Consider the following 13,277-nt stretch of genomic DNA (forward strand, 5'->3'; position numbering starts at 1 on the left):
TAATCTGATAGGTAAGATAAAATAATTTTGCTTTGGAACAACTTTTAAGATTAATTGGGAACACAAAAAAAAGGCAAACATAAAAATAAATGAATGCTTATTTGCATCTTTTACTTGTTGACTTTTCTGGATGTTTGTTTGCCAAACTGATGCTAAGATTTTGTTAATTTGCTATGCATAGATTATCTTTGAATTCAAATATTTTGATTTCTAACTAAAAGACTTGAAATTAGCTACCTATTTTAAGAGGCAATATCTATTTACATTACATTACATTAAAAGAATAGAGAGGTTGTCTGTACGTGCACAGACTTTACCTCTAAGAAATTAGAAGAGGAAGTGATAGTAAGTAGGGAGGGAAAGAAAATAGGGAAAGATTGAAGGGAAGTGTCAGATCATTGGGCGTCTGCATCATAATTGTCGAACAAGTAAAAATACAGTTACAAGACAAAATATGTACAGTGATACAGTATAAAAACAAACATGACAAGTTTGCATGTGTAGGCGAGTGTGTACAGCAAAGGGGGGTATCAAACACTATGTTTTAACTATTACAAAGTACACGATTTTCCGACCGCTTTATATATATAATTCATACAAATACCGACACTCGATAAAGAAGTGGAGCAATATTGTATAAAGTTAGATGTAGAACAAAACATAAATAATAATTATTGATATGGCTAAGTCGTGTATTTACATGGTTAGTACTGTAGATTGGGTTGGTAAAGAGATAAAACATTATCAAATTTAACATTAAAAACATTGAAGAACCTAGTTTGTTATCTATTGGCCTTAACATATATGATTCACGCCTTTACAATGTTAAGTCCTTGACCACATTGAAAAAAGACTTCTTTTAGTTTGAACCACAGGTGGTACACAATTGGTGAAATTTATAGTATTGTAAATAATGGTTTTGTGCTGTCTGTGAACACACAAAATGTTATCATTGTAATTTAATTCATGATAAATAATATCCTGGTACTCTAAAGCAATTTAAATATGCTAAATCTAACAAATAGTGTATATGTTTCAGGAGGAAGAATGAAAAAAATTGTTACATTGCAAATGTGTTAATACTTCTAGCTGAATATTTATTTTTATTTTATGATATTGAGACATGAAATTTATATGAATGAAAAAATGTTTCAAAAGAGGAATTACTGGAAATTTATCAATTTTCAAGATAAAAGTTTAATTACTATTTCTGGAGTCTATTTAAAGTAGTACTTCTCATTTCTTACTGTTTTCCAGCATGTAGTTTACTAGTTCAAACAAGCTTTTTCAACTGTTTAAGTGGCCCTCATCAAGTATAAATAGTGTATTCAGAAGAATTCATTGTATTCCAAGACATTTGAAGCTTTTTAAATTTCCATATATATCCACAGTGTTCAAAACATAACCAATGTTCAAAGAATGACTACATCAAAAGGTGTAAAAAATTAAACCATTTAAGTAAGGTTCAAAGATGTTAGAGATTGTTTGAAGCTGATAATCTACAACCTTACATTGTGCTAGACTATGACCTGAGGATGCAGAGGATCTATGCAGGGATATTAACTACAAGATAGCATTTAAACGACAACCCATGATTTTCAATCTTTTAATGAATGCAAAGGATGCCGTAAATAAACAAAGAGCCCCAGGAATATAAATTACCACTATTTAATGCTAGGTTCAACAAGGTCTACCTGCAGATAAATCTTATTGAGAATCAAAGAGCATCTTTACAACATTGAGAAAAAGAAACAAACAACTGCTCTGGAGCAGTAGTATCAGAAGTGGGCATAACACCATCTTTGGCAGAGAGATTTAAAAATACTGTAGTATATGACAAAGCTATGTGTGGGTGCTGGGAGGCGGACGGCGTCTCGTTCCTCCTTTTCTCGGCTAACAGGTCCGTTAGACCTGCCCACGTCAAGATGGCGGTTCGGATGAGTTTCGCGTTACGCGAGTGGAGGAAGTGGATGGGTTCGACGGTAGAGCGCCGGTGACGATACCCGAATAAAGGACATTACAACGGATAATAACAACAACAACGATTTATTAAGGATAACGTGACGATTACAAAAGAAGCGAGTGACGGTCGCCTGAGTTCGGTTCCGCGGAGGGAGAGTTCACAGGAAATAGGGTCATACCTCGTGATCCGGGTCGGTCCGAAAACAGGTCAAAGTAGTCTTTCAGTTGGTGTCCTTTGGACTTTGGCGCGCACACACCCTGTCTCCCTGACACTACGTAATCGCCCCCCTTTTCCTCTCTCGTCGCCCTTTTATCGTCCCGGTCACGTGTCCAGTTTCACCAACCAGCATTTTTCGCCGGTTGTTCCTTCTGATTCAGATTTCTTCCTTTGGATTCATATCCTTTTTCCTTCTGATTCATATTTTTTCGTGGGAACCACACGAAAAAACCGGCTTAATTCCAGTGGATTCGAACTCGCCGGAATTAAGCCGGAACCGGGAAAGTTCGAACCCACCGGCTTAATTCCGGTGGGTTCGAACTTTCACATATGCTTAATACTACAAAAACAATTGAAATCTTTAAACAAGGATGCAGAGATGGATGTATTAACTTTAAAGATAAACTAAAACTTCTACAAGCCTGCAGGCTTTGTTCTTTTTAAATGATTGTAGGCATGTTAAAAAATTTATCAGCCTCAAACAATCTCTACAACCTTGAACCTTACTTGAATGGTTTAATTTTTTGCGTCTTTTGATGTAGTCATTCTTTGAACATTGGTTACGTTTGGAACACCACGTGGATAAATATGAAAATTTAAAAGCTTTAAATGTCTTAGAACTCAATGGATTCTTCTGAATATGTTGTTCATACCTGATGAAGGCAACTTAAGTAGCTGAAAATATTTGTTGGAACCAATAAAATATGTGCTGGAATGAAAGGCATTACTTTAAGCAAGAGTATTGAATAATATTATTAATGTAGACTGATGTACAGAAAATGGTACTAAATAGAACTAAAAGTGAAGTACACTATGTATTAGTGTTCGATGGAGTGAAGATCCTTATGTAATCCGTTACGATCTTTACGATGATCCGTCTTGAGTTGGGTTTTTACGACTCGAGAATGTCTGTACAATGGTCCTAGGAAAGCTACACCTCCACACTCGGTTCAGTGAATATTTACAGTTTATTTACACAACAAATATTTACAGGATGTACAAGTTCGACAACATTACATACACTATGCAACAAGGATGTGGTATCTCACGTCGGCTTGTCTATTGGGGACTGTTAGACTCCAGGGAACTCAGGTCGCTTTTCGGAGATGACTCAACCGCGTGGCTGTCCTGTCTCTGCACTAACCCTTCTCAGAGGACTTTCTAAGAGGAGAACGCTCTCTCTATACACCTCAAAGGTTTCCCTAGTGTCAGAGACTACCACGTACCCAGTCTCTCGCCCTTCTCCCCGTTTCTCTCGCCACCCTTACCTTTTAAGGGATTCTACGGCGACCACTTGCGACCAATAGGGCCCTTCTTTTCCCCTGGGAGCTTCCAAAGACGTCCGCCCTAGTCCCGACGACGTAGCTTACAAACGCGTCCGTCCCTTGTTTACGTTTTACAAGTCGGCCAACACGTGGCAAACACATTGACGTGTACCATAAACGGAGACGCTACTCACTTTGTTGTTCCCGGCCGTTTATAGCCCCAAACCCCAGGTGGGACTAATTATCTCGGTCGCGTGGCTTTTCGACCTACAACGCTAAAAGCGGACCTTTACAGATGGTTTCTGAAAAAATTATAAATAACTTTTATTTTTGTTTTATTTTTTTCATCGTAATAAAAATGTTTAAACCGTATCTGAAAAGTATAGTTTTTTTCTTTCTAGATCAAATTATTTATGTCCTAGTCCAAACTGTGATACACCAATGACTAAGCATGTTCGAAAGTTTGCACACGAAAATGGATGTGTACAAATTTTACTTCACAAGTTAGAAACAGCTTTACCAGCAGCTCAAAATAATATTTTTATGTGGAGTTGGTGTCAGAAATGTAAGTTGGTAAGTATATTAAATTTGTGAATAAAATTTAATAAATGGTACAATTGTTATGACTGTGAGGAATTGGACCCAAATGCTATTTTATTTTCTGGGGCCATTATATTTTGTTGAATTTTTTCTTATTTTGGGGCATTTGTTTTGTTAAAAGGACAAAAACCCACACCCTCTATTCAAAATTTATCTCCATTTAAAAACTGATAGCTTTGTTCCATTCTTGCTGTTGCTTAAGTCAGCAGATTCAGGTTGAAAATGACATCTATGATTTGGTGAATTAAAATTGGTCGTTAAACCACTATATTGCATGATAATATAGTCAACTTAATAATATTTTGTTGAATACTGTATGGGGAAAATTGTCGGTAAGAGAAAGTTGTTAGCAAATAAAGTGTGGACGAGCACACGACGACATTTGAAATGTGACATCAAAGGAAAGCCGAGATGTAATTTCCGGTTGACACCAATTGTAACGAATAGGTGATTGATCTGAGAAAAGTTGCAATTGTAGTTAGATTCAAGTTAGAAATTAAGAAGCATTTCATGTTGGATAAAAGTTAATTTATTTACTTTTGTTGTCTAAAATAAGTTTGTTCAGAACTAAGTAATTTTTCTTATGTTGGTGTTAATTAAACTAATGGAAATTTGCCAATTATAAACTAACTATTGGAACTATTTAATAAATTTGTTATAAGGTTATAATTCACGACCTTATATGTTTTTACTATTATCTGAATTTTATGAATGTGTAAGAGTGCATAAGAAAAGGATTCAATGTATATGGACGTACAATCAATCAAATTTTTTCTTTCTACAAGTTCTTTCGTATGCCTTTATTATTTTATTTTCACATACCGTATTTTCCGGCGTATAAGACGACCCCCGACTTTCCTGGGTTAAAAAGTCGTCTTATACGCCAGAAAATATGGTAATTGTTTTAGAGATTTTGTATTTTGCAAAAATTCTTTATCGTTTATTTTAATTGTGAAGAACGAGCATTAAATTTTGTTGCAAATTGAGTAAAAATATGGCTAAAATCTATACATTGATAAAAAGTATATGGTAACAATATTTTTTGCCACTCTTACATTCTTGAATGATGTGCAAGATTTTAATGTACCTAGGAGGATTTTACAGATGATAATCTTAAGATTAATTTTGCAGCTACATTCTGCAGTTTGAATTAAGGCGTTTTTGATTAATTATGGTAATATTGTAATAAATCATTTTTTTATTCATAAATATCTCTCATTAATTACAGTAAAATTTTGTTAAATCAAAGTTTAAGGAGTAAAATATTCTGTCTTTGAGTTAAAAAGGTTCAAGAGTTTATTACCTGATTTTTGCCTAAATTTTTCTGTGGCTATAAATTTTTAATTACCGAATTATATATTTTATTATTATACAATTCTTCTACTACACAAACACTTATAATATTTCATACTAAATTTTAAACTTATTTATAGACGACTCCAGTGATTTCAATGTCTCAAGATACTTGGTCGTTATCTTTTGCCAAATATTTAGAATTACGATTTCACGGAACACTCTACACGTGTAGAGCTGTAGAAAATTGTCAACATGCACTTCATCATAGTTACTATCAGTACTTTGCTCATAAACAGATAGTTGCAACTTTCAAGTAAGAAATCTATAACAGAGTATAATGCATTAAATATATTTTTTTTTATCTTTTACAAAATATTTTATTTACAATAAATATATTTGATAGATATACTCCCATTATTATGAGAGAAGTAGTTTTACCTCCTCTTATAATAACAATTCAGGATGATCCTATTCCACCAACAGCTATAATTGAAGAAATTAAAGTATTAGCAGTTAAGTAAGTATAATATTACAGTTAATAAAGATAACTTTTGTTTGAGATAATTAAAATATGTATAAAATTTTATTTTAATATTTATATATTTGAATAAATATAATGTTTTTTTTTTTCTAATTGTTTTGTTTCTGAAATGGAAAATTTCATTAAGAATATACAACACTCTTTTTAAATGTTATCTTTGAACAAATTGCTTCTGGTTTTGTTATACTTAGTGTTTTTGTCTGTTCATTTGTTATTTACTTAAAGGAGTTGCTGTATTAATGACTGTGATTATAAAATTGTAATTGATTTGGATGAATTTAGATACATTGCTCCAAAAATACCCTGCATTAGTTAAAAGCAGTCTTCATTTTGTATCAAGACAATATGGACTATATAGTGAGAATGGTTAGAAAATTTTTATTCCACTTTCCATATTCTCAAAGACCGTATTAATTGTAAGCCGTATTAAAGCAACAACCACTGCCGTATGCCGTCGGGCTATACAAAGGTTACAATAATAAATTATCCATCAATTTGACCCTTGAGGGAGCTGTTAGGCACCATCTTGTAATAAATTTAATAATTATAATTTAATGAAATAATTTTAGATTAAACTGTATTATAATGTATCGAGATTTTGTATAGTTGTGTGTTTATATACAGTATATTAATTGATTTAAAACCTTTTCTTCCTTGTTGTCGAACAGTCTACATGCAACTATCTTCCTTATAACAAACAACTTCCTCTATCTTATTTCTATTTGAAAGGCATTGTCTTTACAGTTTGCAGTAGAAAAACTCCAATACTTCAAATTCTCAATGTTCAACTTTGCAAAGTTCACTTTCATTGTATAGTGTTATCTTCCCACTCTAATTTTGGTCTTTTCTTTCACTAAGAAAGAAAAACAAAATCAATATTTTAATAGGAAGGTAATAATATAGAACCACAAAGTAATCCAGCACAGATTATCAACTACACAAGTTCAAAAAAAAACACACTTTTTTCAACTGTGTTGAATAGCCGTTGTCAGATAATACAATGTTCTAAAATATAAATAACATTCTGGATGTAAATTTTATATTTAAAAAACAAATAAATAAATAACGTCTTTATTATAAAGCTAATATCAGCAATATTTGCTGGATACAATCTCTTACTTTTGTAACCACCAAAAAAGGGTTTGTAGGCAAATAAACAAATTTGTTACGTTCTTTCAATACGACGATCACCAGAGGTCAAGAACCACTCAGAAGACAATTTTAATTCACAGATCTTTATATGCATTTTGAAACTAGCTTTGTCTGTAAAATATTTTTATTTATGCTGTAAAATAATAGTAAACAGAATATAAAAACTACTCCACAAAACCTTTGTATCTCCAGTTGTAAAATTTTTTGTTAGTGACTAACGTTTTCAATCTTAAACAGATCTTCAGTTCTGAATACATAATTGAATTAAAATACAAAATAGAACATACTAGTTTAAAAAATTGGAACAACTAATCAACCAGTGATTCTCAACCAATTTTTTTTTGTCACGGTACACTTTTAATAATTTAAAAATTTGGCGGCACACACGGTTATTTTGGTAAGTACCACAGGACGACCGGTGACGTCATAACAGTGATTTTAAATGCAGTTGGTTATTGAGGTCCGGTGCTGCCTTTTCTAGGCTAATTTGAACCATTTTTATTTCATTTAGAATTATTGGTTGATAGGTGTTTTATATCACTTTAATGTTATTTGGGGAATAAGGGTACAGCGACTGGGTTTATGTTGGAACGAGTACAAATTTTGATTATGAGAAATAATGGAAAACTCTTCCCAATTTATGTGATTTTGATTTACGAGAGGTTCTCAGGAATGAAATATGCTAATAAATCAAGATTATACTGTATATACTTTGTTTAAAAAATTTTAGCTAATCACAGTCAATATTATGATTAATTAATTTTTTAACTAACTTTCAGAGGCTATGGTATTTACAGTACTATTCTAGAACGACTCTGTACTTTAAAATCAGAATGCGAAGATACAAAATATGAAATTATAATTAATGAAATGATGGAACAACAGCAGGTATTTTATTGTTTAATGTTTTTATAATTATAATTATTTTAATTATAAACATTTCCAAAATTTCATTTAAAAACACATTTTGTAAATTCATCTTAGGATATAGGTATTTTATCAGTAATTATTTTTTAACTTGTTTTGATGGCCATTTCAATTTTTTGAAAGCTTCAATTTTGTAGTTTTACATTAAACTCAAAATTTGATTATTATACTTATATACAATAAAACCTCATTTAGTGTTTAGAATGTGTTCCTAGATGACAAAGAACTAAATGAAACAGCATTAAATGAAGTCATTTTAACACACAGTAAATAAGGAAAGGAGAACACACAACCAAAAATAAACAAATTTTACTTTAATGTTATTTTTATATTAATTTGCATAATAATATGTTTGTGTGTTATGTAACACACAAACATATGCACAGAATATAATGTTCATTTTTGTGATGAAGGTCCTGGCTCTTTTAAAATCTTTGATTTTTTTTTTTTGTGATGAAGTCAGTGTCATTTGTTGCTTTCTTTTTCTCTCATTAAGCAAATATCGGTAGCGAGAGATCACATCTGAAACGCCTTGTCACACTTTTGCACTCCTTTCAAAATCTAGATCATTCGCTACTATTTTTTCGACGATTTCAGTTATCGCTACCAAACTTCTTCTTAGGAAATCTATAGCAAGTTCTTTGAGTTCTTCGTTTTCAGATCACTATTTTTTAGTTCCTAATGAATTCCTTGTTCTGTCAGTTCTTGAAGGTCATTGTTGATAAGGTTCCCACCAGAAACCTGCAGTAACTCTTCAATATCCTGCTCGTCTACGTCGAGTCCTGCTGTATCGATTAGGTTGACAATTTGGTCAATGGTGGACTCTTCTTGGATACCTCCAGCCATACTTTCTTCCACACTCTGTTCATGAATTTATCAGTTAATTGTAGCATAATTTTGAGCCTTTTTTAGGCTTCAAGCATACTGCGTTATATAGAATCAGCATTAATCAAGAAAGCACAAAATGAAGCCTTACTGTATTTTAATTTTATATACACTGGTGGCCAAAAGTTTTTGTTCCATTTTTTCATCAATAAAGTGTATTTGTTCATAAATTTTATTAACTAATTGTAATTTCTTGCACTAGTTTTACATTTTATAACAAACTAGTCATTTTGGAATTAATTTGTAATGATCAACAATAATTTTTGCTGGGAATGTAGTGGCACATTGTTTAAGATATTTCCTTAGTAATTGCAGTTCATGCTAGTGCACTTTTCATGCAGGTGGACTTCTTATCACGCTGGATTGTCATGGAACAGAAAGAAATTGAGAGACTTTTTTCATTTTCCTATGTATTTATTGCGAAATGCATTTTGGACCTATCAGGTCCCTCATCAGTCACTATACGTAGATTTCAATATTCTATACAAAATATGAATTTGGTGAGTTTGTGCTGTATCATGGTGTCACACAATGGTAATTTACAAATGTTCAGTACATCACTTTTTTCACATCTGCTTTAACATTGCCTTCAGATGTGTTTTCCTTTGACTTACAAGTATGCAGGGTTTGTTTATTTTTATCCTGTTTCTCCATATGTTAGGAAACTCACCCAAGATTGTTGATGTAGTTGTCCTGCAATTTGTTATTTTATATGTTCGAGTGTTCACATTCCAACTACCTTAAAACGTAGCAAAAGTTTTAATAACTAACATTTTTTATCATTTTTAATGATCTTCCTCAAGTAGAATATACGACGGAATGTCAATGTTCTAGAACACAGATTTTTTAAACATAGTGATTGGTTAACAATCCTATCATAAAAAGAATGCACAACTGTGAACTAATTTAAAAATAATCCAAAAAAATAAGAGAGATAATAACATAACAAATAAAGTAAAATCAATGTTAAACATAAATATATACAACTACAATATATACAAATAAAGAAAATAAATAAATACAGTAAAATCTAAACAGTCCATGCAACAATCATCATGGGGTTAGAAGTCACTTGCTTATTGAGTATTCAATAAAAACTTCCAAGCTGCCTAAAGAGAGTTGATGTCTCTGAAGTTGATAGAACAAACCCCACTAAAAGCCTTGTAAATCTGGAAGGCCTCAGCATAATCGATACATTGGCAACTTCCCATTCTTTGGATAATTCTAGCCTGGTTCCACTCGACCTTTGTAGATCTCTAATTGTTAATAGCATACGCTGCTAAGGCAGCGACTGGTTTAGATTTCATGACGTCATCTTGGTGCTCCTTTAAATGCTTTTGTAGGGGTCTAAGGATGGCTCCAACATAGCAGATGTCGTGTGTTAACCTCTGATCTAGTATTGTTTGTGGTATAAGGTTATGCAAAATTGTGTTTTTTTTTAACAATAACCTTTTGTACAGTGACTGTGATATGAGGCTATTGTTGTGAAAATAAGTATTGTAACTGTTATCTTATGCTGTCATATCTGTTTCAAGTTTTGTAATGGTGTAGTAACTATGGATGATAAACTTGTTCATTTCTGATGTCCATTTCATCTATTGGCATGGTACCAGTTCTACTTTCATCACTGGTGGTCAAGGGAGACTGACATATTTTTAAAATTGTGAGCTTTTGCCTAACCGAAGAACGTGGACTTTGTTAACATAGGCAATATCTGAGCTGGTATTTTGCTTGGATTGTGTTAATCTTGACAGATGTGGGTTCAATCATTCTTGGCTTCACATCTCCCTACAGACCTCACTGGCATGGGTGACTCTACCAAAACCAGATATTCCAGCCGGCATAGCTCTATGGTTCGTCAATATCACCACAACAAGGTGGTGAGTGATGTGTTGTTATTATTAAACCAAAAACATTAAGTGCAATTACATAGTTTAATAAACTATAACTTTTTTCTTAATCATGATAACCAGAAGTTTACAAGAATAGAAAATTATTTTAACCTTATGTTTTTGTTTTTTTATTTATTTATTTAAACATACTAGATAAACTCCATGATGTGGGGAGAGAAAAACAAACTCTTGCAAATACAAAACATTTGGTATTAACTTCATTCTACACAGATAAAATAAAATACATTAAATTAGAGAGCATCTCTAAAATAATTATAATATTTTTTACCTATAAGAGATAAAATATTAGTAACAAAGGCACAAACTAAAGATACTCCCCCTGTTATTGTTATAAAGAAAGAAGTAAATCATAGAAATACTATGAAATAATACAGTATTGTACATTGTGATACACAAATTGTATATCAAAGTTGAAGGTAATACTTTATTTCAGTCGAGTAAGTAGAGATCTAAAGCAATGATTTAAGAATTTATCAAGTTTGAAACTAGGATATAAAATGATAAAATAATTTTCAAGGAACTGTTTTGCCATTTTATATTATACGAAGATTATTATTAACTAAAATTATTTCATTATAGCAAGAAAGAGCCAAATTTCGAGAAAAAATTGAAGAAATTCAATTAAAATTAACTTCGCCCACTTTAGAAAACATGCAAAGCATTCCATCTTCACTAGAAAATGAAAATAACAACAAAGGTGCTATACAATTTCTTTAAAGTCATAAAAAGATAAATTGTAAAAAATGTTTATATATTTCTGAAAATGTTGTTAATTAACCTTGTTTTTATATTACAGACCTTTGCAATTTGATGTGGAAAATAGCCGATTGTGTGTTGCTGGTGAAAAAACAAATTGCAGAAGCTGTTCAGGGATGGAATTTTAGGTAATTATGACATCGTGAAAAATTTTGAGAAGAAAAATACACTACATATGTTATTCTGCCTATATAGATATTAGTCAAGTATTGTATCTATTTTAATGTTACTTTTGCTATATAACTGTAATAATTTCTTTTGCATACATTATGCTGTTAAAGCTTAGTTAAATACAGAATTGGCATAAGTATTGGACCTTGACTTATATTTGAGCTTGATTGAAACCACTGAACATTTGTAGTTAGATTACATCTATAACTTTTGTTTTCACTAATCTTGACCTAGTTATGCTATACAAAATAGTCTGTATATGTTTACCAAATGCATATATAGTGGGTGATCGGTTAACGAACAAATCAGATAACAACCACTTTCGTGAAAGATTTTTATGTTTGGACAACAAACACATGTTCGGATAACGAACACCTCGCAGAACAAACACAAGAAGAAGCAACATAAAATAATGAATACAGATTGGTCTTCTCGTGTCTTTGGGCAACAATTCAAGACTTTTTGGAGCATGGAAGACGTCGACATTGATGCTCGACCCTCAACCCAGTATATACTGATCGGATAGTATTCTTCCAAACTTTGAAACTCTCCCTTGTAATTCCAGTCTTTTATTTTTCCAACAGAAACAATTCTTTTATAGTATTGGGTGGGCACTCATTATGTATTGTGTGGGTTTTTATTTTCAAAAGGTGAGAGTATAAAAGCAAAGGTATAGAGTGTGCAGAAGATGTCTCTGGTGTTGCTGGTCACTATGGCTCGAACAGGTAGGCCGCAGTTTAATCTTATCTAAGAAAGATACAGTATAATCAAGATGATTCAAGCAGCTAAAGGAGTAACAAAAATCACATCTGAGAAATAAAGAACATTAAAGAGCTCATGATGGAACCTGAAATTGATCTGACAACAGAAGAACGCCAGGAACTTTTGAATGAAGAACACCAAGAAACTCTGCAAGATGTTTTCTTGTGAAAAAGAGGATTAATGCCAATATCTGCTATTAAACATCTTTTAAAGAAGTGAGAAGATGTCAGAACAATGTCTTAGAATGGCATCCAAATCAAGTTGAGGTTAATAGGCTTGGGGATCTCTACAATTACAATACTATTAATTAATTCTGAAAAATCCTGAAGAAGAGAGAAAAGCAATCGACACTGGACAGATTTTTTAACCCCCACAAATGGAAAAAACATGACTAATAAAAATGCAAGACTGTGTATATATGTATTTTTATTATTACATATAAATAAATGTAGTAAGAAAGTATATATTTTTTTATTTTTTGGGGTCTCTGGAACGAATTAATCAAATTCCCATACAAACCTGTGGTAAATTGATAATCGGTTAATGAACAATTCGGATAGCGAACAGTCTTGGAACGGATTATATTCATTAACCAATCACCCACTGTACTTTTTTGGGGGAATTGGAACAGTTTTGAAATTGAAAAAGTTGAAAATTTGTGTTAAGCATTGTGAAAGTCGACAAAAATTTACACAATTTATAATAATAATGATAAAGAAATGGTTACCAAACAGATTGTTTAATTTGAATGTTTTCAGCAATGTCTTTGGTCATCTTTAGCTTATGGAATAAACAGAACAGAATTGTTTAAATTTAAAATGTACAGTACA

The 13,277-nt window shown here is 31.9% G+C and overlaps 1 protein-coding gene across 4 annotated transcripts in view; it reads left to right on the forward strand.

Annotated features, from left to right (window-relative positions):
• LOC136989185 (1-phosphatidylinositol 3-phosphate 5-kinase-like) overlaps positions 1-13,277 on the forward strand; it is a 54,055-nt gene that overhangs the window by 21,923 nt on the left and 18,855 nt on the right. For all 4 annotated transcript variants that reach the window (XM_067287268.1, XM_067287269.1, XM_067287270.1 and 1 more), the window contains exons 11-16: positions 3,846-4,017; positions 5,478-5,653; positions 5,744-5,857; positions 7,813-7,921; positions 11,338-11,455; positions 11,555-11,642. In XM_067287268.1, coding sequence (XP_067143369.1) covers positions 3,846-4,017; positions 5,478-5,653; positions 5,744-5,857; positions 7,813-7,921; positions 11,338-11,455; positions 11,555-11,642 — 777 coding nt within the window. The remainder of the gene's footprint in view (positions 1-3,845; positions 4,018-5,477; positions 5,654-5,743; positions 5,858-7,812; positions 7,922-11,337; positions 11,456-11,554; positions 11,643-13,277) is intronic.

This window comes from Centruroides vittatus, unplaced genomic scaffold (genome assembly GCF_030686945.1).
Source record: "Centruroides vittatus isolate TY-2023 unplaced genomic scaffold, ASM3068694v2 scaffold_450, whole genome shotgun sequence".
In the NCBI taxonomy this organism is placed as follows: Eukaryota; Metazoa; Arthropoda; class Arachnida; order Scorpiones; family Buthidae; genus Centruroides; species Centruroides vittatus.